The sequence below is a fragment of the Artemia sp. Qi Xiang Cuo genome, chromosome 18 (genome assembly GCF_049724085.1).
Source record: "Artemia sp. Qi Xiang Cuo chromosome 18, ASM4972408v1, whole genome shotgun sequence".
Classification (NCBI taxonomy): Eukaryota; Metazoa; Arthropoda; class Branchiopoda; order Anostraca; family Artemiidae; genus Artemia; species Artemia sp. Qi Xiang Cuo.
In genome coordinates, this window is record NC_142811.1 from 56303797 (window position 1) to 56326996 (window position 23200).

At 36.5% G+C, this 23200-nt stretch overlaps 1 protein-coding gene across 5 annotated transcripts in view; it reads left to right on the forward strand.

Moving 5' to 3' along the window:
* Nucleotides 1-23200, forward strand: part of LOC148941678 (uncharacterized) — an 80026-nt gene that overhangs the window by 54912 nt on the left and 1914 nt on the right. For 4 of the 5 annotated variants that reach the window (XM_089103934.1, XM_089103935.1, XM_089103936.1 and 1 more), the window contains one exon: nt 11856-12026. The exons of the other annotated variant lie outside the window; for it this stretch is intronic. In XM_089103934.1, the coding sequence (XP_088960060.1) occupies nt 11856-12026 (171 nt within the window). The remainder of the gene's footprint in view (nt 1-11855; nt 12027-23200) is intronic. 5 annotated transcript variants of the gene reach the window in all.

Below are 23200 nucleotides of genomic sequence, written 5' to 3' on the forward strand. Positions count from 1 at the left end.
ACTTGTCCCAGTTAATGGTAAGATTGGGGTCACAATTGAAAACAAGGGAAGTCTAAAAAAGAGGTTGGAAGAATATTTTGAGATAGTGCTAAATTATATTCAAATTACTAGATATTTTATCGAAAATTAAAAGTTTTTGACGTTTTTGAAGCGAACGAAGATTTATTTTGCAAAGAAGAGCTTGAAACAGTGGGCTACTGAAAGGTTTAAGCAATAATAAAGTATCATCTGCTGATAGTTTGTTAAATGAGTTTTTCCAACTAAATCCCTTGAAAAAAAAACCGATAAATGTAAGTTTGGTAATTATTGAGGTATTTGTTTGGTATCTGTAAAAGACAATATACTTAGATTATTGAAACTTATCGGATTGTACACAAGTTTTAATTCAGAGTTCATTGCAGTTTTAGGAAGAACAGTATAGTTTGTTCAAACTCTCCTAGGCAGAGACTATTGTAAAAATAAGCCGATTAAAATTAAGAAGACTAATTCTCTTAAAATAGGAATAAATTAAGGTGAAGAGGTGAGGTAGGTAACAAAAAGATGATCTAAAGTAAATAGATTTTAGTTACCTGAGTATGTTATTTGTAAAGAAAGTGGATGAAGTAAAGATGTAAAAATTGAAATCTGTAAGGCCCAAGGAGGTTTTTTTCAATGTTGAAACAAGTTGGGAATATAAATCTAAAAACCAAGATTTTTTGGGCTGGTTTTAGGTACCCATTTGACAGACGTTATGTCAAATAACAAGCTGTTTTAAATCTGTTTCTATCTTGCTTTTTATAGCTAATAACGGAGGTGGATTGGTATAGCTGAGACACGTTTTTTTGAACTCTAAAACTCTCAAGTTTAAAACTGTAAATTTAATACAAAAACTCTAAGACTTGAATTAAAATAAATTTGCCTACATCATGTATGGTGCAAAAAAACTTTTAGGGAATCCGATGTGTATATCTTGCTAAATGCCTAAATTTCCAGATCGTGACCTCTGCACACAACTTCTATGGCTACTCGTACTTATTTTGCAACCCTCTGAGGTATTTTCCTTTCATTAAAATACTCAGAAAAAGAATGTTTATTTCCACTTTACCATTGTTTTTCCTTCAATAGTATGGCAACGAAAACTTAAGGTACAGAGTTTGGCATTGGATTTTACAATTCCTGCTAATGGTGCTGATATTCGTTTTATGGCCCTTCAACCAGGATGTGCAATGGGACGCTTGGGGCCAACTATTCTTTGCTTTTTTGCACCTTTTTACACTTCCCCAGATTTCCCAAAGTACCCATTTAAAGCTGGTTTGACTCTTGCTAAGCATAAAAATAAGGCAACTGATCTCCATTCCCTACCAAATAACTAGCGACACCAGGACTCAAACCCCCTTTGCCCTCATGGACAAAGGATTTCAAGTCTAGCGTGCTAACCACTTGAGTTGAATGGCTAAAAATTATACTAAACCATCTTTTTGTATTTCAAAGTTTCAAAAAAGAAGTAAGAATTACAAATATCTTAATTTCAGAGATCGCCCAAAATTATTTAAGAAGAGTAAAATTCATGTCTTCTAACAACGAAAACCAGCTGTCACATTTTATAATCAGACGTTATAAGATTTAATCAATTTAGAAATTTTTTTCATATTTTTTTTTTTTTTAAGTAAAACGCTACATTACACCAAAACTGAGCAGAAATAAAATCAAATAATTTCCCAGCGTAAAACACCACAAATCAACATCAATAAATGAATAAAACCCAAGACAAACAGAAATTATAATAAATAACCCAGTCAAAGTCAAAACGAGCAGGAAGTAGGGATGACGTCCCCTCATGCCTTTTGAAGACTAGAACATATTTTGAACTTAACTGAAACAAAATACGTTGTATATATTAGCACTATTTTAATTCTAATAGTTCTTTAGGAGACAGTTAGAGAAATAGCAAGGAATATTAGAGAAAGCATTTTAACCTTGGTAGAATTAAATAAATAAAACAAGTTTTTTTTTAACTGAAAGTAAAGAGCGACGTTAAAACTTAAAACGAACAGAAATTAGTCCATATATGAAAGGGGCTGCCCCTCCTCAATGCCTCGCTCTGTACGCTAAATTTTTTATTCTTTAAAAAAATAAAGCTATGAGAAAGAGTCAAACTTTAGCGTAAAAACCGTTATCAAGCGTGAAAAATTAAAGAAATATCGTGAGCTAACAAAGTATGTCCAAGGAGAAAATGTGGAAGAAACTAAAATGTGGTACGACAAATTGGTTTTTGTCCGAGAATTTGTAGAAGGTGATGAAGTCCTAATATTTGGAAGGATGGCAGAAGTAAATTGCAAATAAGTTGGAACGGACTTTTGAAGGTGAATTAAATAAAAAAAACGTTGAAAAAGAAGTTTTCAAAGAAAAGTAAAGCCCATTTTGTACTTCAGATTATCAGATACAAATACCCGCTAAAATTCAAAATCAAAACGACTAGAAATCGATATTAAAGAATAAATAAAACCCAAAACGAACAAAAATTAAATAAACAATCAAAGCAATAGAATATACAAAAAGTAATAATAAAAATGAATAAATAAATCTTAAAGCGAGCAATGCTTAATTTGAATATGCAAATCAAGATTAAAACGAGAAAAAATATTATGCTATTGAAGTCTAAATGAAACTCAAAACGAACAGAAGTTAAATGAACAATCAATGCAAACAAACATACAATAGATACTAACGTAAATGAATAAATAAATCATAAACGAATGAAACTTAAAGTGAATATGCAAATCAAGCTTGAAACGAACAAAAATCACTACAAACAAGAGTTTGGCGCTTTATTGAAAACGAATTTTATTACAAATATTTTCTTTTGTACTTAATATTGAAAATAAACTTTAAAATTATAGTAAAGTTTTGAACTGATGAGCTTTCAGCAATTAATATCATTATACATAAAATATTCAGTTTAATTTATTAGTTCTTTATAAAATTGTTCAACACCCCTAAAATCATCCCCTTCCTTAACTGTATAAACCTAAAGCCTACTGCGTCATTGGCGCTTCACTGAAACCGAATTATATTACAAATATTTTCTTTTCCAGTTCTTACAGCATTGAAAATGAAAATGAAATTAGAGTGAAATAAAATCTTGAACTGATGGATCTTTGAACAATTAATATCATTATGTATCAAATATTTAATTATATTTTATTTATACTTTCCAAGACTGTTCTAGATACATCTAGTTTTCAGCAAAGCGCCATCACGCAGTAGGTTTTAGATTTTTATAGTGAGAGAAGGAGGCGATACCTAAACTCTTGTTTGTAGTGATTTTTGTTCGTTTTAAGATTGTTTTGCATATTCAATTATAAGCATTACTCGCTTTAAGACTTATTTATTCATTTGTATTATTACTTGTTGTATGTTTTTTTGCTATGATTTTTTTTTAATTTCTGTTCGTTTTGGGTTTCATTTATTATTTAATAGTAATTTCTGGTCGTTTTGAGTTTGAATTTTAACAGGTATTTGTATCTGACGATCTTAAGTTTAAAATGGCCTTTACTTTTCTTTGGAAAACTTCTTTTTCGGAAAGTTTTTTTTAATTAATTTTTGTTCGTTTTGATTGCAAAAAGTTTCAAGTTTAAGAAAATACCTTATCTCAAAATCAAACTTTTTTTCAAAATCAAATGTTCATCAAAGTATTAAAACTAGTATCAAAGTAACAATATCAAAGTAAAAAAATGGGTTTGCATCCACCTTGGAGTTTTTATTAAATGATGTCTGAAATATTTTTAACAAAATGGCTATCTCAAAATTTTTATCGGATGGGTTTGGGGTAAAAGGGTGTAGGGGGGGGGGCTAATTGCTCTTCGATCTCTTTTGAATATTTAAAAGTGAAATAGAACTTTCCATTTTCAATCAACTGAGCCCTCTCTGAAGTTAAAACGAGCATCCCTCCTATAAGAACCATACATCCGCCCAGGACATAACTTACAACGCCGGTCCCCGGATCTTGGAGGTTGTGTCGACCCCGGAGCTTTAATATCTGATGTTTGAAACTATTTTAACAAAATGGCCGCCTAGAATTTTTTATCGTATGGGTTTGGGGAAGAAGAGGCATGGAGGGGGGGGGGGGAGGGGGTAGTTGCCCTCTGATCTCTTTTGACTCTGAGAAAGCTAATTAGAACTTTTGATTTCAAATCAAATGAGCCCTCTCTGAAGTTTATACGAGAATCCCTTTCATAAGAACTATATAAGGCTCCAGGACATAACTTACAATGCCTACCCCCCGGCCCTGGGGGGTTGTGTCGACAGTGGACTTATCTGACCTTTGAACTATTTTCAGAAAACTGGCTATCTCAAAATTTGTATCGGATGGGTCTGCGGAAAAAAGGGCGTGAGGAGTGGGGTTACATGCCCCTTAATCTCTTTTGACTCTCAAAAATTGAACTAGAACTTTAAATTTACATTCAAACGAGCCCTCTGAAGTTTATACGAGCATCCCTTCAATAAGAACCATATACGTCACCAGGGCATAACTTGCAGCGCCTACCCCCGGGCCCTAGTGGGTTGAGTCGACAGCAGAGTTTTTGTTATCTGACCTTTGAACTATTTTCAACAAATGGCTATATCAAAATTTTTATCGGATGCATTTGGGGGAAAGAATTTTGGGGGGATAGTTACCCTCTGATCTCTTTTGGCCCTTGAAAACTGAACTAGTACTTTCAATTTCCAATCAAATGAGTCCTCTCTGAAGTTTATACGAGTACCCCTTCCATAAAAGCTACATATGCCTGCTGGGCATAACTTACAACGCCTATCCCGGGCCCTGAAGGATTGTGTTGACCCCAGAGTTTTCGTTATATGATGTTTGAATTATTTTGAAAAAATGGCTCTCTCAAAGTTCATATCGGATGAGTTTGAGGAAAATAGGGCGGGGGGGGGGGGACTAGTTGCCCTCCGATCTCTTTTGAATCTTAAAAAGTGAACGTGAAATTTCAATTTCCAATCAAATTAGCCATCTCCGAAGTTTTTACGACCATCCCTTCCATAAGAACCATATATGCCCCCAGAGCATTACTTATAACGCCTGCCTCCGGGCCGTGGGGGGTTGCTTCGACACAGGAGTTTTTCTTATCTGACCTTTGAACTGTTTTTAACAAAATGGCTATCTCAAAAGTTTTATCGGAAGGGTTTGGGGAGAAAAGGGTGTGGGGGAATTGGGGGGGCTAGTTGCTCTCGGATATTGTTTGACTTAAAAAGTAAACTAGGACTTTCAATTTCAAATAAAATGAGCCCTCTCTGAAGTTTGTACGAGCATCGCTTCCATAAGAACCATATACGCCCCCAGGACAACGCTTACCCCCCTGGCTCTGGGGGGTTATGTTGACACCGGAGTTTTTGTTATCTAATGTTTGAACAATTTTTAAAAAAATGGCTATCTCAAAATTTTTAGCGGATGGGTGTAGGGGAAAATGGGTGTGTGTGGGGGGGGGCTAGTTGCCCTTCAATCTCTTGAATCTTATATAGTGAAATAGAACTTTCAATATCCAATCGAATGAGCCCTCAATGAAGTTTATACGAGCACCCTTTTCATAAGAACCATACATGCCTTCAGGGCACAACTTAGAACGGATTCCCCCGGGCCCTGGGGGGTTGTATTAACACCGGATTTTTTCTTATCCGACCTTTAAACTATTTGTAACAAAATTTCATTTTGTTAAAACTATATTGTAACAAAATGTAATTATTAGTTGAAAATACAACCCATCTCATCTCTCATCTTTTAGGTATAATAGATTCAGCTCAAACACATATACATACAATTGAAAGAATTTCTTTGAAACCAATCTGAGCCAAGCTCAAAAATACTGATTACCCGAGTTAGACACAGTGTTTAAATTGGCAGATAAAATCGGAAAAACGAAGGACGTGGTACAGAAAATACCGGTAAATGTAAAGAAATCTTATAAAACAATAGCCCTATCGAATGTTCAATTTAGGGATCATAGAATCATCTAACTTCGGATGGTTAGCGGCACTGGCCGTATTAGTCCCGAAAAACGATGGCGCTATTCAATTTTGTTGAGATTCCAGGAAACTTACTACCATTTCGGAATCAGGTATGTATCCAATATAAAAAATAAACATGATTTTGGAGTAAATATGCTCTACAAAATTCATATCGATTTTAGACTTTAGGAAGAGGGTACTGGCAAGTAAAAATTCATCAAGAAGATTTGGTAATAACGGCTTTCAGGGTAATAACACTGCTTGGGCTATACCAAATGAGATATTTGTCTTTTGGACTAAAAGGATCTCTTCTAAAAACTTGTAGATTGTATCTTAATTTTGACACCGTTTACTAGTTCATACCTGGGTATGAACTGATTTGTTTTTTCAACCTTGTTTAATAAACACAAAAATCACATGAGACAAGTTTCAACGAGGCTTAGAAGAGTGGGAATGACTTTTAAAGTTGAAAATTTTAGATTGGTACAATAAAAAAGTTACTACCTTGACCATAAGATAGAACTGTATTATAACCCCATTAAAGGAAAAAACAGAAAAAAAATAGACATGAAAGGAAATGCACTTAAATTGAACAGAATGCGTTTGATCCGCTCCAAAACTGATAAATTCAGATTTCTCATTACCAATCGTAATGCAAAGAGACAGCTCACATCCAATAATATTTGTATCCAGAAATTTGTTCGTTTGAATTGAAGTTTTAGTTTAGTATTTTCACAAGCTACCCAAACCTCATTGAAATATAGCTTATGCATAATACAAGTTCAATTTTGGGACTCCATTAATTTCATTGGCTGACGGCGTAACGTGATGGGAAAACTCACCTCTTTTGTTTCTAAATGTTTTTTTTAGTTAGTTCCCGTTTAGAGACTAGCGAGTTTGTATTGATGTTCATATTGGTAATAAAAATGGTTTATTTTTTACGACTGACATAGATTATTTCTCTGGAACCGTGGTTGGGCTAGGAAGGGGGTATTTGGATTTATCATAATTGAAATTATATCCTGGTGTAACCGTCCTCCTTCAAAAATATTTGTTTATGTAAATTATTGGACGCATAAGCTTTGGCCAAAAACTCGTAGAACCCGTGCGTAAAAAAGTCATAGAACTCATGTCCCGTCTCGACCGCGATACCTTGCCCTAGTACCATCAGATGTGGCACCGGTGGTGCTCCGCCACTTACGCTGGCACTGTTTAGGAACACACTATGACTGTTTTTGGAAACAAAGGATCAAGCATACCTGCCTTTCCCAATAACAATACCGATTTAAAAAAAAAAGAACGGCCAACTTTCGTAAATTTGATCCCTTCCTCCAAGGTTTTCGAGATTGTTGTCATCCCTAGAAGCATAACTACTGGATCTTTCAAATATATTGAACAAAATAGCTATCTCAAAATTTAATGGGATGACACTGGGGGAAGTACTTCCTTACTTACTTGTGGCGGGAATCAGGCGTTTCCACCTCGCCCGGCATCGATGATCTTGGAGACCTTTTTGGACCATGTTGAGCGATCTTCTGCCAGCTGCTCTGCAAAAGTAAGCCACTGAGTTGACCATCTGTGTCCGAACTTTCTGAATCCCCCGATAGGTTCAAGGTCTGATTTGGCCAGGTTCCACCAGTTTTTCCTCTGTCCTCCTTGGCGTCTCTTCCAGGAGCTAATAGGCTCGACTAGAAGTATTTGGCGAGGCAAGTATTCTGGTGGCTTTCGTAAAACATGGCCCAACCATTTCAAACGGTGTTCTTTAATAGTGAGCGCAACATCTCTCTGAATATTACACATTCGACGTAGATCCGTGCTGGAGATACGGTCACGCAGATGTATTCTGAGAATTCTTCGCAGACAGGTATGCTCAAACACCTTCAGCGTATTCTCATGCTGTAGTTTTACCGACCATGTTTCGCATCCGTAAAGGAGAACGGTGTGGACTAGTGCCATGTAGATTCGAACTTTCGTTCGGACACTGACTTCGCGGCGATTCCATAAGGGTTTCCGAAGGGAGGCAAAGACTGTCTGCGCTTTCTGTATTCTCTGTTGGATATCAGCGTTGGAGGATCTGTCAATACATATTTAGGAGCCTAAGTATGTGAAACAGTTGACTTCTTCCAGCTGAACTGGGTTGACAGTTAGTGTGAATGGTCCTGGGTCGTGGTTAATAGCCATGAATTTCGTTTTCTCTGTGCTGACTTTCAAGCTGATCAGGTCTGCCCAGGCCACCACGTTGTCAAGCATGTTTTGAGCTTCTAGGGGTTCTGACAGGAGGCCAACATCATCCGCATAATTGAGGTCAGTCAGTGAGAGATTCTGTCCGATCTGAACTCCTGGATAGGACGCCAGTGCATTTTCAAGCACCCAATCGACGCAATAATTGAACAGAGTCGGAGAGAGGATACACCCTTGTTTTACTCCGAACTCAACCAGGAATTCTTCAGTTTCTTCACCATAGACTCGAACTCGGCTCACTGACGCGTCATAGTATGCCTTCATCAGTTCAACAAACTTCAGCGGCATTCCGTCATTCTCTAGGATCTTCCAAAGTTTCTGGCGAGTGACAGAGTCGAAGGCGGCAATGAAGTCCAGGAACATCAAGATTAGGGGTAGATTGTACCTTTCAAACTGCTGGATAATGAGGCGAAAAACGAAGATATTATCAGTACAGCCTCTACCTGGCCGAAAGCCGGCTTGATTTTCTCGGGTTCTTTCCTCCCTTGCCCCTTTGAAGCGGTTCAAGAGTATAATCCCGAATATTTTGACCGCAATGTCTATAAGACTTATTCCGCGGTAATTTTTGCATTCGGTTTTATCTCCTTTCTTATAGAAGGGGAGAATGACTGATGTCTTCCAATCTTTTGGGAAAGAATTGGTCCTCCATACTTCTTTGAGAATGCCATGGAGCTGTTCAGTAGTGACCCAAGGGCATTGTTAATACACGCCCTGGGGGAGGCTGTCTTCACGTGGGGCGGTGGGGGTCTTTAGGGTCTGGATTACTTTTAGTATTTTGGATCTGATTGGTATGTCCAGCTCAAAGTTATATGGCTCTTTAGAAACGGCAGGTCGGAAAGCATAAGGAGCGGATAATGGAGATGGGTTTAGGAAGATCTGAAAGTGATCCTTCCATCTTGCTAAGCGCTCCTTCTGACAACTGATGATTTTTCTTGATCTGTCTTTGACTATTTCTGAGACAGCAGCTTTCTTACCAACGGATTCTTTCAGGATCTGGTAAAGCTTGCGGGTATCATGTGAGCATGCTGCTTTCTCTAACGACACGTTAGCATCTTCCCACATTTGGCGGCGGTCCAGACGAACGGAGCGTTTTACCTGTCTGCGCAGCACTTTTGTTTCTTCTTTAGAGCCGCTCATCTTTTTTATTAGCTCAACGACAATTTACAGGGTCCAAGCGGTAATACAGTGCTGTCGTTTTATTTTTTATAGGCCAAGGATCTCATGAGCAGTCTCTTTCATAACAGTTTTAAATGTCTCCCATCTCTTCTCGGGGGTTGGGTTTTCATCAGAACTGAGGGCGTCACATCGGTTAGTCAGTTCCAAATTGAGGGCCTGCTGAACTTCTTTGTCTTGGAGCTTACCGATGTCGAATCCGGCCTTGGGTTTGTTTTTCGTCCGAGTTGCAAGACGTAGCAAAATTTTTGCATCAACAAGCCTGTGGTCAGACCCAGACTGCGAGCCTGTGTCCGCACCGTTGTAAGAGCGAGAGTCCTGTACGGAGCTTCTCCAGCGCTGGCGTAAGAGAATGAAGTCTATTTGAGCCTTAGTGACACCGTCATTTGAATGCCAAGTTAAAAGGTGGCTAGGTTTGTGCTGAAATATGGTATTGGTGACAACAAGGTGGTTCATCAAGGCATAGTTTAACAACCTTTGCCCATTCTCGCATCTGTGACCTTGTCCAAATTTTTCCAGGACTTGTCTTGTGGTTTGGTCAGACGGACCAACTCTTGCGTTGAAGTCTCCAGCAACAATCAAGTAATCACGTGCGGCAACAGAAGAAGACGGCTGCTGTAGCTCGCCGTAGAAATCATCCTTGGTCGTATCAGCAGCGTCACGGGTGGGGGCATAGGTAGAAATTATCGACACATTAATGACTGTAGTGGGTTTTCCTAGATTTATGGCATGAAAAGGTTTTTTCGACTTCGCCGCCATATTCGAAGTCGCGTCGCCTGCCGGGAACGCCGTAGTATGGTTGGCTTGTTTACTTCTCGACACCTGCGCTAATACAGGGGCCGTGTCGCTTGCCGGGGACGCCGTAGCCGTTACAACTTTTCTTCTAGGTCTCACATCCATCGATGTTTCTTGGGAATAGAGTTGACCGCAAGGTTCCCAGTCTTACCGGTCACCCAGTGTGCGTTGACCACCAAATCGCTCGGCGTGGAGCTCAGTGGTGTTGACACCCTTCCACCACTTTGAGGTGCGCTGACGGATTTCCTCTGCTGCCCAGGGACGGAAGATCGAGCCTCATTGCCTGTAACTACCATCACTGCCATGGAGGTATACAAGCTTAGCTTGACCTTTAATTCCCACTGGGGGAAGTGATTATTTGAGAAGGACGTGGAAGGGAGCTTGTCACCCTCTAATAAATTTGGACTCTAAAAAAGGGCAGTAGAACTTTCGATTTTTGGTTTGATATAGTCCTTTACATTTCTTTGAAAAACTTTTTTGTGGGAAATTTTTGTAACTAATTTTAATTTGCATTTAATTAACATGTTAATTAATAATTGATCACATTCACGTTCTAGTACTTCTGTCCAAAGAGGACCTAAGTATTAACGAGCAAACATTCCGGTGAATGTTGAAAGTGTATATATGTATATAGGCAAACATTCTCAGAGACAATGCTTGGATGCAGCGTACCATTCGACCCTGAACCGGAATACAGTCTATAAAATGAACCGTTAACAAAGCAGAAGTCAGCCTAATCGATCCCATACAGTTGCTAAAAGTATATTGATAAATAAGTGTCACTTAAATGTTGTATTATTTTTAAGCTTATATCCTTGAAATATTGACATTCAATAGGTTAAGGAAATTTCTGTGGCTTTTTGCAAAAAGGTTGTAAGTCCACTTTTCCGAGAGGACGAAACAAAAATAAAAACACATAATGTAAAAATCTTTCTGGAAAATCAGAATTTAAGAAACTTGATACTTTAAAGACTGATTTCTAGCTAACTTTTTGATCGGAATTTTGCTGAAAAAGTCGCAATTGCTGAATTGTTTGTTACTTAGAAGCTAAGAAACTTGGGCTCTTTTTTCCGAACTGTTGTAAATCTTTATAAATCTTACAGAATTAAAGATAAACCCATTTTGAGTAGATCAATCGATAGCTCTTTTGACTCATATGCTTAAGTCATTTTTGAAAAAAAATAGTAGACTTAGCCCCTTTTTGCATAGCGCCACGGGTTTGAAAAAATCATGTGTGGTTAGTTTTGGTTGTAAATACTTTTCAGTGAAGTTCGAACTGTATTGTTTTTTGTTGAAAGAATCTTGTCGAGAGCGTATATTTATGGCCAAAGTGATGTGTTTAATTTGTTAAAATATTGAGAATTCATCTTGTACAAATTAGGTTCATCGCATAATTAACGGTAGATTTGAAAATTGTGAACTATAATAATTAATCCTAATCAACTAGGGATTCCTACGAAAATCCCCTGGGAGGGGAGGAAGTAGAAATCCTCAAAAGAATATTTCTGGTTGAACAGATGGTAAAAATACAGTCTTAGCAAAAAATAGTACTGACGCTTTCAGGACCAATTTAATTTCTAAATTTTATAATTTCAGAGGAGCAGCAGCTTAAATTTCTCTATTTGGGTTTAAACCTGAATTTATTTGCATTTTTTTTTCAGAAATCGAAGGCATTTTTCTGAATAATCACAACCAGGTTCTTGAGATAACAAATCTTGATTTATCGTCTAAGAAGGAAGATAATATCCTGATCAGTTCACCCTGTATATATGAAAAACTCGAAGAACATTTTCGCTCTCCTAAATCAGGTTTAACTACAAGGGGGAAGAAAGGTAAAAAGACAATATATCTATATACTGAAAGTCATTTGGGAATGTGCGTACTTTTCGTAGGAATGAAAAGTAGGCTACTAATCCATATAGAAATACCTGAATTCACAAAGAATAATTTCTAAAGTATTTGAATTGCAACGCAATACAATAAAAATTTTAAAGCTTGAAAAGAATCATTTGAAGTGTTGGACTATCCTAGAGGGCTCTAGGTGGGAAAACTGGTCATCAGTATTTACTGGTAAATATCAAGGTGGTCAAATGAGAAAGATACACCATCAAAACGGTCGGGAGTATTCATAGAATATTGTCTGAATAAAGAGGCATGTGTGTTCAATATCATTTTTTTTCAGCACCTATTTATGCAAAGGGTATCTGTAGAAACTGGGGAGGTGGCTCATTCTATTACAAGCTTAAAATTTTAAAATATTTTTCAGTAGTTGGAGCTTGGAGGGTTACTATGTTCATGGTGTGGCTTTTGCTGCCCACACCTAAAGGGATCTTATCCAAACTTAGAGATAGTAAGTTTGTTTGAAGTATTCAAAAGGTCTAATAAATATTTCTATGGAGATGACACGAACTCCGCTAACCCTGAGGCATGGGCCAAAAAAGTATACGAATGTATAAAAGTTTAAAGATTTAAAATGTGTAAAAAAGTATAAAAGTATAAGAAAAGTATGCAAATGACCAGTTGTAATCATAGGCAGCGCGATAGTGTAGGCTAAGTAAAGAACGATGTAGGCACAATGTATTATTTCTTCTTCTCCAGACCCGGGCATGTTGTATCGAAGGAGTTGTCGTAGAAACTTTGAAAAGGGCTCATTCGATTGGAAATTAGAGTGGCTAGTGCCCTTTTTAATAGTCAAAAGTGATTGGAGGGCAACTAGCCGCCCCCCCCCCCCCACGCCCATCATTCCTCCAAGCACATCCAATCAAAATTTTGAGATAGCCATTTTGTTCAGTGTAGTTGATTTCCAGATAGAAATTATCTTTGAGGAAGACAATAACCCTCGGGGCAAGGGTTTTAAGTTATGCCCTGGGAGCATATAAGGTTTTTATAGAAGGCGTTGTCGTAGAAACTTCAAAAAAAGGCTCATTTAATTGGAAATTCAAAGGGCTAGTGCCCTTTTTAATAGTCGAAAGTGATTGGAGGGCAACTAGTCCCCCCCCCGTACGCCCTTCATTCCCCCAAACACATCCAATCAAAATTTTGAGATAGCTATTTTGTTCAGCGTAGTTGGTTTTCAGATAGAAAATATGTTTTTGAGAAGGACACTCCCCTACAACCCTCGGTGCAAGGGTTTTAAGTTATGCCCTGGGGGCATATAAGGTTTTATAGAAGGCATTGTCGTAGAAACTTCAAAAAAGGCTCATTCGATTCGAAGTTCAAAGGGCTAGTGCCCTTTTAAATAGTCGAAAGTGATTGGAGGGCAACTAGCACCCCACGCCCATCATTCCCCCAAACACATCCAATCAAAGATTTGAGATAGCCATTTTGTTCAGCGTAGTGGATTTCCAAATAGAAAATATGTTTTTGAGGAGGACACTCCCCTACAACCCTCGGGGCAAGGGTTGTAAGTTATGCCCTTAACTAAGACTTGGGAATAAGACTTGACTTATTCCCAGATCACCAGGAAACCTTTCTCCCTTCCCTTGCACTTTATCCCCCGTGGCTACCCTACCAGTATGATTCTGGTTTAAGAGTAAGCAGGCAGAACGGTCCTCTTGTAACACCTCCATGCAGAGTTTTTAAAACTTCAAATAGTTACCGCTGTTTAGAGTCTTCGCTAGTACCTGCTCAATCAAATGCAATTGTGTTTGAAAAAGATGGATTTTATCCCGCTGTCCCTTGTTCTCAATATCCAATTTTAACCTCCGTCAAGAATGCCACTAGAACCTCTGACCCCATCTGTGATGTAAAAAAGTAAAGTGTAAAAACGGTACCTTCACAAGTCGCTTTCGATTCCCCACACTTTTGTTAAGCAACGCTGAAAGCCTTAACTTTGAAAAACTTAATGAATTAGACACCCTTTCTAAAATATATAGATTGCATGTAATCGCTATTACTGAAGTTCAAGCTCAAAATTTGCACCTGTTAAAGATTAACCATTTTTCTCAATTTATTAAACTCAGACCAGAAAACCACCCTCTGGGTAAGAAAGGTGGCGGAATTCTGTTCTTTGTCCGTAATGATTTAAACCCAAGTGAAATCCCAATTCCTTGTCGTATTCCCTTTGATGAAGTTACGTGGGTTTGTGTTCGACCTAAAGTCTTGCCGCGTCCTTTTAATTTAATTGTCCTTTGTTGTTTTTATTACTCCCCTAATCAGAGATCCGCTGACAAAATAAATTTTATCGAAAAATTACCTGACTATTATTCGTACTATCTGAATACCCAAATGCAGGAATTTTCCTGATGGGTGACGCAAACGATATAAGACTTGATTCTACATGTAACGCTTTTAATTTAAAACTGGTCGTTAATGTCCCCAACTACAAAAGGCAATACTACTCTTGATTTAATTTGCACTAATCTTTCGAAGTTTTACAAGCCCGTCTTCACTCTGTCCCCTCTACGGGGTAGTTATCACTTTAGCCTTTTCCTATCTCCGCTTGCTAAAGTTAAACAGTCGTTTTCTATAACTGAAACCGCTTATAGACCTCTCACTGACACAGGACTTTTCAATTTTGGCTCCTGGATTACTATTGAAAATTGGTCCACTGTGTATCAAACAAATGACGTTGACTACATGGCTTTCTCCCTCCAAAATTTATTGAGGAGTAATTATGAAGTCCACTTCCCTGAGAAAAAACTTAAAACGTGCTCTACAGATAAGCCTTATGTTACTGAGTCTTTAAAAAAACTTAAAAGAAAAAAAATCAATTTTTTCAAAGCAGGTCTTATTACTGAGGCTAATAGTCTAAGGAAGCTCCTAAAGAAAATATTAAGAAAAGGAGCTTCTAATTATTATAATAGTAAAGTCAAAGATCTATATTCTAACAAGCCCAAGCAATGGTACAGAAAAATTAAAGAAATTTGCGGAAAAAGTCCTTCCGAAGTTGATTTTCATCTCCCTGAACCCTCTTATAGGACTGCCAACGATTTGAACTTGTACCTTGCTTCCATCGTGCAAAGTCTCCTCCCTTTCACTGGCTCAAGTTCAACTATTCCTCCCAATACTTCCTTCCCCTTTAGTTCTCCCTCTGATGTTATAAATAAAATTCGTAAGCTTAGAAAATCAAGTATTTGTCTCTTGGACATCCCAGTTGACTTAATTAAAACCTTTTTGGACAAAATTGCTGAGCCTTTATGAAATATTTTCAACCACATCACAAAATTTGGTAAATTCCCAAGTTGCTGGAAACAAGGTTTTACAACACCTGTCCCTAAAAAATGTACCAATTTGACTTTCGCCAACATTCGCCCCATTACACTCATTTCTGTTTTTTCCAAACTTTATGAAGGTTTCCTCTGTGACTGGCTTGAGGATAAAATTTGTCCACGTATTGACACTCGGCAGTTTGGTAATTTAAAGAAAACTTCCACCACCCATTATTTTGTGCACTTAATGCATATCATCGTAAGTAACCTTGATAAACCAAATGTCTGGCTGAACCTTGTCTTAGTTGATTTCCAAAAAGCTTTTGACCTGGTTGACCACACGACCCTAATTCGTTCACTACTGGTTAACTTTAAACTTGATCCTCTTGTTATATCGTTTCTTTCAAATAGATCTCGTTGTTAAATACAAAAATATTTTCTCTAACCCCCTCCCTATATATTGTGGAATTCCTCAAGGAACCTTATTGGGACCACTTTTATTTCTAGTCATGACTAACGATATTGGTAAGGACTTACCCCAAAGGTGAAAATACGTGGATTACTTGTCGATCCTCGAAGTATGTCACAGGAATTTTAAAAGTGACCCCCTTGAAATTCTAACCCACATTTAGGATGAAGCTAAGAACCTAAATATGAAAGTAAATTCCACTAAATCAAATATAATGACGATAAATTTCTTTAAATCTACTCCCGCCTTCCTATCCCCCCAGATATTTCTGTGTCTTCCTGTAAATTACTTGGGGTTGCAATTTCCTCTAATTTAAAGTCGGATATCCACGTGAAAGATATTGTCCATAGAGCTAATGCGTCCATGTCTCTCCTTAAGCTCTTGAATAAATTTAACGTCCCTTCATCCCATTCTTTAAGGATTTATACTTCCTTTATCCGCCCGCATCTTGAATATGCTTGTCCAGTTTGGCATCCTGGCATCTCCCGTGATTAATCATATAAAATTTAATCTATTAAAAAAAGAGCCATAATAATAATTTTTAAATAAACTTTGGTACCATATTCACTCCTTCTAAAAAAAGCCAAGCTGGAAACTCTTGAGCACAGGAGAGGAACGTTGTGTCTGCTTTTTTCAAAAAATGCAAGAATAAACCCTCGCACGGAAAACATTTTCCCCACAAGACACTCTACATCCAGACACCACCTGCCACGTGCTGTTTCTGAACCCGTCCCTATCTTGTCCCCCCATCCGTTGTTTAACCTCCAGATATTAAAAAAACTTTGACCCCTAAATTACTCATAAAATAAACCACTTTTTGTTTTTTGTGTGTTTTTTTTGCGCTGCTGATACCATTGCTTGTTTCGATTTGGTTCTTCCGTTCCCTCCCCTTTTTATATACTCTCTTTTAAACCTTTTTAGAACTTTTTTTTTTTGTTTTGTTTTAGTTTGTGCCTTTTTAACTTTCTAACATTTGACACTTTTTGTTTTTTAGACTAATGAATGGCTTTGCCTTTCTGATATTGTTGTTTTTGACATTGTTTAGCCAGTTTTTTAGTTGTTGTGCTGTTTCTATGTTTTTTTTTATTATATGACCCCTAAATGCGAATTCGGCCCTTCGGGGCTTGTGATAGTCATTTTTTGAAATAAATATCTTATCTTATCTATCATGCCCTGGGGACATATAAGGTTTTTATAGAAGGCCTTGTCGTAGAAACTACAAAAAAGGCTCATTCTATTGGATATTCAAAGGGCTAGTGCCCTTTTGAATAGTTGAAAGTGATTGGATGGTAACTAACCCCCCTCTCACGCCCACCTTTTCCCCAAACACATCCAATCAAAATTTTGAGATAGCCATTTTGTTCAACGTTGTTTTAAGTTCTGGAAATTAGGTCTTTGAGGATAACAACCCCTTCACAGAATGCATGTAATGCATGAATGTGCATTGTCAGTTTAATATACATATACTGATATTTAGTAATAAAAATATTAATATTATTTGATTTATTAAAGTTATAAAAACAAACAAAAATTAAATTTTTTTCAGTAAAGTGCAAATTATGTTCTGGCCTTGGGAAGGCATAGGGGTTTTGAGCCCAACTTCCGTTAATTTCTGCTCGTTTTGAGTTTGACTCGGTTATGTATTGCAATTTCTGTTCGTTTTGGGCTTCATTTATTTATCGATGCTGATTTGTGGTAGTTTTACGCTTGGTAGATTATTTGATTTTTTTTTCCTCATTTTTTGTTTAATGGAGTTCTTTACTTTCCTTTGAAAAACTTATTTTGTGGAAATTTTTTTTTAGTTAATTTGGTAAAAAGAGAGGGTTTTCGCTATGGAAGGGTGGCATTTAGACCATGTCTTGAACTTTCAGAAGTCCTTCTCTGGGTCAAAAAGGTTATTTTTGTTTTTTCTTGGCGGGGGAGGGAAGGTACCCACTTGACCCAGCAAACATTTTGTCCCTTATTAATTTCTAATAGATGTACAACTTAAGTCATTGAGTTAAAACAATCTAGTATAGTTTTGTGTATCCTAGCTTGCATGGAGAACCAGTGAGAAAATATAGCCCCCCAAAAACGGACGACAGAAAAAGGGCTTAAATTCTTGTTTTAATTGGGACACTGTTATAATTTTATGCCCCAAAAAGAGAACAAGAAATAATTTCTGATTGATTTATTCTAAGGGGTCCAAATGTTGTGTTGACGAGAGAAGGGCCAGAAATCGATTCAAAAACATTTTGCCCTTGAACAGTTTTAAACTTACAGCCTCAAATCTCTGGATCAAGGCTTGCTGAAATTAAAATAAGTAATTTAGGGAACAATGTCTCCAAAAATGGAAATAAAAACTTGCTTTTCCTAATGATTTGAAACTTTTAACTGAAATCATTTGATTCAGTTGAATCAAGTGATTGGTTCAACTGATTCCCCCTGTCCCCAACGGACGGGGAGAAAAAGAAAAATACCTTGCCCCTAAAAATAAGTCAAATTTTCTTACTGAACGACTTGGAAAATTGCTCCTGTAGCTTCTGAACCAAGCGAACTCTCATGCGGGGAAAAAAAACTAGCCTGGGATGACGTACACCCAAAAATGGGGCTAGATAATGATTCTTTCCATTGGCTTGTCATTTATGTCCGATAATCTTTGTAACAAGAAAAGCCCCAAGTTCCCAACAAAAAAAAACATTGATTTGTCTTAAAATAGCACCCCAAAACTTTTTTGCCATTGGCTTGTCATTTATGTCCGATAATCTTTGTAACAAAAAAAGCCCCAAGTTCCCAAAAAAAAAAAACATTGATTTGTCTTAAAATAGCACCCCAAAACTTTTTTGCTCTATTCTTTTAAGTATAGAATCGTCCATTGGAAAAAGGAAACTTACTGCTGCACAAGGAAACCCAAAAAATGGGGCTAGATAATGATTCTTTCCAATGGCTTGTCATTTATGTCCGATAATCTTTGTAACAAGAAAAGCCCCAAGTTCCCAACAAAAAAAAACATTGATTTGTCTTAAAATAGCACCCCAAAACTTTTTTGCTCTATTCTTTTAAGTATAGAATCGTCCATTGGAAAAAGGAAACTTACTGCTGCACAAGGAAACCCAAAAAATGGGGCTAGATAATGATTCTTTCCATTGGCTTGTCATTTATGTCCGATAATCTTTGTAACAAGAAAAGCCCCAGGTTCCCAACAAAAAAAACATTGATTTGTCTTAAAATAGCACCCCAAAACTTTTTTGCTCTATTCTTTTAAGTATAGAATCGTCCATTGGAAAAAGGAAACTTACTGCTGCACAAGGAAACCCAAAAAATGGGGCTAGATAATGATTCTTTCAATTGGCTTGTCATTTATGTCCTATAATCTTTGTAACAAGAAAAGCCCCAAGTTCCCAACAAAAAAAGACATTGATTTGTCTTAAAATAGCACCCCAAAACTTTTTTGCTCTATTCTTTTAAGTATAGAATCGTCCATTGGAAAAAGGAAACTTACTGCTAAACAAGGAAACCCAAAAAATGGGGCTAGATAATGATTCTTTCCATTGGCTTGTCATTTATGTCCGATAATCTTTGTAACAAGAAAAGCCCCAAGTTCCCAACAAAAAAAACATTGATTTGTCTTAAAATAGCACCCCAAAACTTTTTTGCTCTATTCTTTTAAGTATAGAATCGTCCATTGGAAAAAGGAAACTTACTGCTGCACAAGGAAACCCAAAAAATGGGGCTAGATAATGATTCTTTCCATTGGCTTGTCATTTATGTCCGATAATCTTTGTAACAAGAAAAGCCCCAAGTTCCCAACAAAAAAAACATTGATTTGTCTTAAAATAGCACCCCAAAACTTTTTTGCTCTATTCTTTTAAGTATAGAATCGTCCATTGGAAAAAGGAAACTTACTGCTGCACAAGGAAACCCAAAAAATGGGGCTAGATAATGATTCTTTCCATTGGCTTGTCATTAATTTCCGATAATCTTTGTAACAAGAAAAACCCCAAGTTCCCAACAAAAAAAAAACATCGATTTGTCTTAAAATAGTACCCCAAAACTTTTTTGCTCTATTCTTTTAAGTATTGAATCGTCCATTGGAAAAGGAAACATACTGCTGCACAAGGAAACCCAAAAAATGGGGCTAGATAATGATTCTTTCCATTGGCTTGTCATTTATATCCGATAATCTTTGTAACAAGGAAACTCCAACTTCCCAACAAAAAAACATTGATTTGTCTTAAAATGACACCCCAAAACTTTTTTGCTCCATTGTTTTAAGTATATAATCGTTCATTGGAAAAGGGAACATGCTACTGCACAAGGAAATTGTTAGTTACAGTGGTAAGCTCACCTCAAAATTAAACCCAAAAAGAGCGCACCGAATAGTGTCTTAGATTGACTTGAAATTCTTAGAGATTGTTACGGGGGCCAACAGGAAAGTACAATTTTTTGAGGGGGAGAGTTTTATGGAACATGAAGACAAGAGAATTTTTTTTTTTAGATTAGTTTGAATGTTCTGCTATATATCCCTGTCCCAAGAGGCATCTAGTGTGAACAACTTACAGTTCTTAGGCGTGATTTTTTCAAGCCTGGGGAAAGAACTATTTTTTGGCATTAGCTCAAAATTTATATTTTTAAGATCTTGGGTGAAGGAATCCCAAATGCTGAAAATTATTGTACTTCCCAGAAAAGTTTTTTTTTTTTTTTTTTTTTTTTTTTTTTTTTATGGTCTGAAACTCACATCCTACGATAAACAAATATAAAAGCAGAAAATATTAGGCTATGGTCAGCCGGATTTAGTATAATGTCAGCCATAAAGTATTATTTTTTGGACTTGGAAAGGCGAAAATTTCGGAGAGAAGTCTTCTTTATTTACTTGAAATTCATGGTTTTGGGCTACAAGGGTCCACAGTTTTGGCATAGAGCAGGGTGTTTAGGTTAGGACATGGATTGAATAACCAGTTGTTTTTGATCAGTTTTAAACGTAGTATTGTATGCTTTTGGACCAATGGGAACCTGAAAAAATATTTTTCAGCCAAAGGAGGCACGAAAACAGGGCCAAAAAAACCTTCTTATGCGAACACGAGTCTGCATAATCTCAGATACGTATTTGATAAAAAAAAATACAGCAAGTACTTATCGTGGATTATTTAATCTGAGGCATTTACGATTGAACAAGTAAAACTTAAAATGAACTGAAATTAAAAATATAAGAGTAAATATACCACCTTCTTAAACACCCTACAGGCAGGCCTCATTTGTGTCTAGGTGAAATTATAAACACAGTGATGACAGAATCCCTTTTATGATTACAATCTTGAAAAATTGACGTCAGTTTTGAAGGGTCAATCTATTGCCATTCAATGCCAATATTGAAGAAGAACAAAATTACCAAAACCGTCTGTAATTAATATCATTTTATTTTAACAATAAATGTACTTTTAGTAATTCACTCCTATAGTCTCAATTATTATGGCATAACACCCTCCTAAATGCCCTACAGGTAGGCCTCATTTACACCTAGGTGAAAAAAATCAGTTTAAATATTTTCCTTTTAATGATTACAATATTGAAAAATTTTAATTTTGAAGAGTCGCCATTTATTTTGAATTACCATAGTGTCAATATTGAAAAAAACAACAACAAAAAACAGTGGTATTGGGGGTGTATCGAGGAAGGCTATTGTGTTTTTTTTATCTTTTCTTTTCTTTTTTTATTGTTTTAATTTATTTATTAGTTAAGAATATTTCTAGGAATGTTTATGTAAGTAAACTCTGCGCGTTAGAAAAAATTAAATTTTTTCCCCTATCCTACTGATTTATATTTGTGATGGCTTATATTTTAATTTATTGTGTTAAATAAAGTCATAAGTGAAGTCATACCGAAAACTGCCTACATTTTAATAATTAATCTACTTTAAACAAATCTTACCTACAATCTTAATGATTGTTATGATCCTTTTTTGTTGTTGTTGTGGATCTTTAGTGCACAGATAGCGTTTTCTGTAAGTAAGGAAATGACACTCAAGCCATTTAGGGAGGCAGGGGGCGCCCGACTGTTCTTTTTGATAATTATGTTTTATAAACCATGTCCGATATATATTTATTTTCCATTTGAGAATGCCGAACAAAATGAATACCACAGATATTTGATTGATAAGCATCTGATGACTATATACAGAGGTTGAAAAAAAGGTATTAGGGCATTTTGAGCTCCAACCACTTTAAGAACTTTGTATGCCATATGGGTGCTATACTTTTTAGTTTTCAATTTATTGGACCCAATCCACAGACATTTGATTGATAAGCATCTGATGGCTATATACAGAGGTTGAAAAAAAGTTTTTAGGGCTTTTTGAGCTCCAACCACTTTAAGAACTTTGTATTCCTTATGGGTGCTATACTTTTTAATTTTCAATTTACTGGACCCAATCCACAGACATTTGATTGATAAGCATCTGGTGACTATATACAGAGGTTGAAAAAAAGGTATTATGTCATTTTGAGCTCCAACCACTTTAAGAACTTTGTATGCCATATGGGTGCTATACTTTTTAATTTTCAATTTACTGGACCCAATCCACAGACATTTGATTCATAAGCATCTGGTGACTATATACAGAGGTTGAAAAAAAGGTATTAGGGCATTTTGAGCTACAACCACTTTAAGAACTTTGTATTCCATATGGGTGCTATACTTTTTAATTTTCAATTTACTGGACCCAATCCACAGACATTTGATTGATAAGCATCTGATGACTATATACAGAGGTTGAAAAAAAGGTATTAGGGCATTTTGAGCTACAACCACTTTAAGAACTTTGTATGCCATATGGGTGCTATACTTTTTAATTTTCAATTTACTGGACCCAATCCACAGACATTTGATTGATAAGCATCTGATGACTATATACAGAGGTTGAAAGAAAGGTATTAGGGTATTTTGAGCTCCAACCACTTTTAAGAACTTTTTATGCCATATGACTGCTATACTTATTAATTTTCAATTTACTAGACCCAATCCACAGACATTTGACTGATAAGCATCTGATGACTATATACAGAGGTTGAAAAAAAGGTATTAGGACATTTTGAGCTCCAACCACTTTAAGAACCTTTTATGCCATATGGGTGCTATACTTTTTAATTTTCAATTTACTGGACCCAATCCACAGACATTTGATTCATAAGCATCTGATGACTATATACAGAGGTTGAAAAAAAGGTATTAGGGCATTTTGAGCTCCAACCACTTTAAGAACTTTGTATGCCATATGGGTGCTATACTTTTTAATTTTCAATTTACTGGACCCAATCCACCGACATTTGATTAATAAGCATCTGATGACTATATACAGAGGTTGAAAAAAGGTATTAGGGCATTTTGAGCTCCAACCACTTTAAGAAGTTTG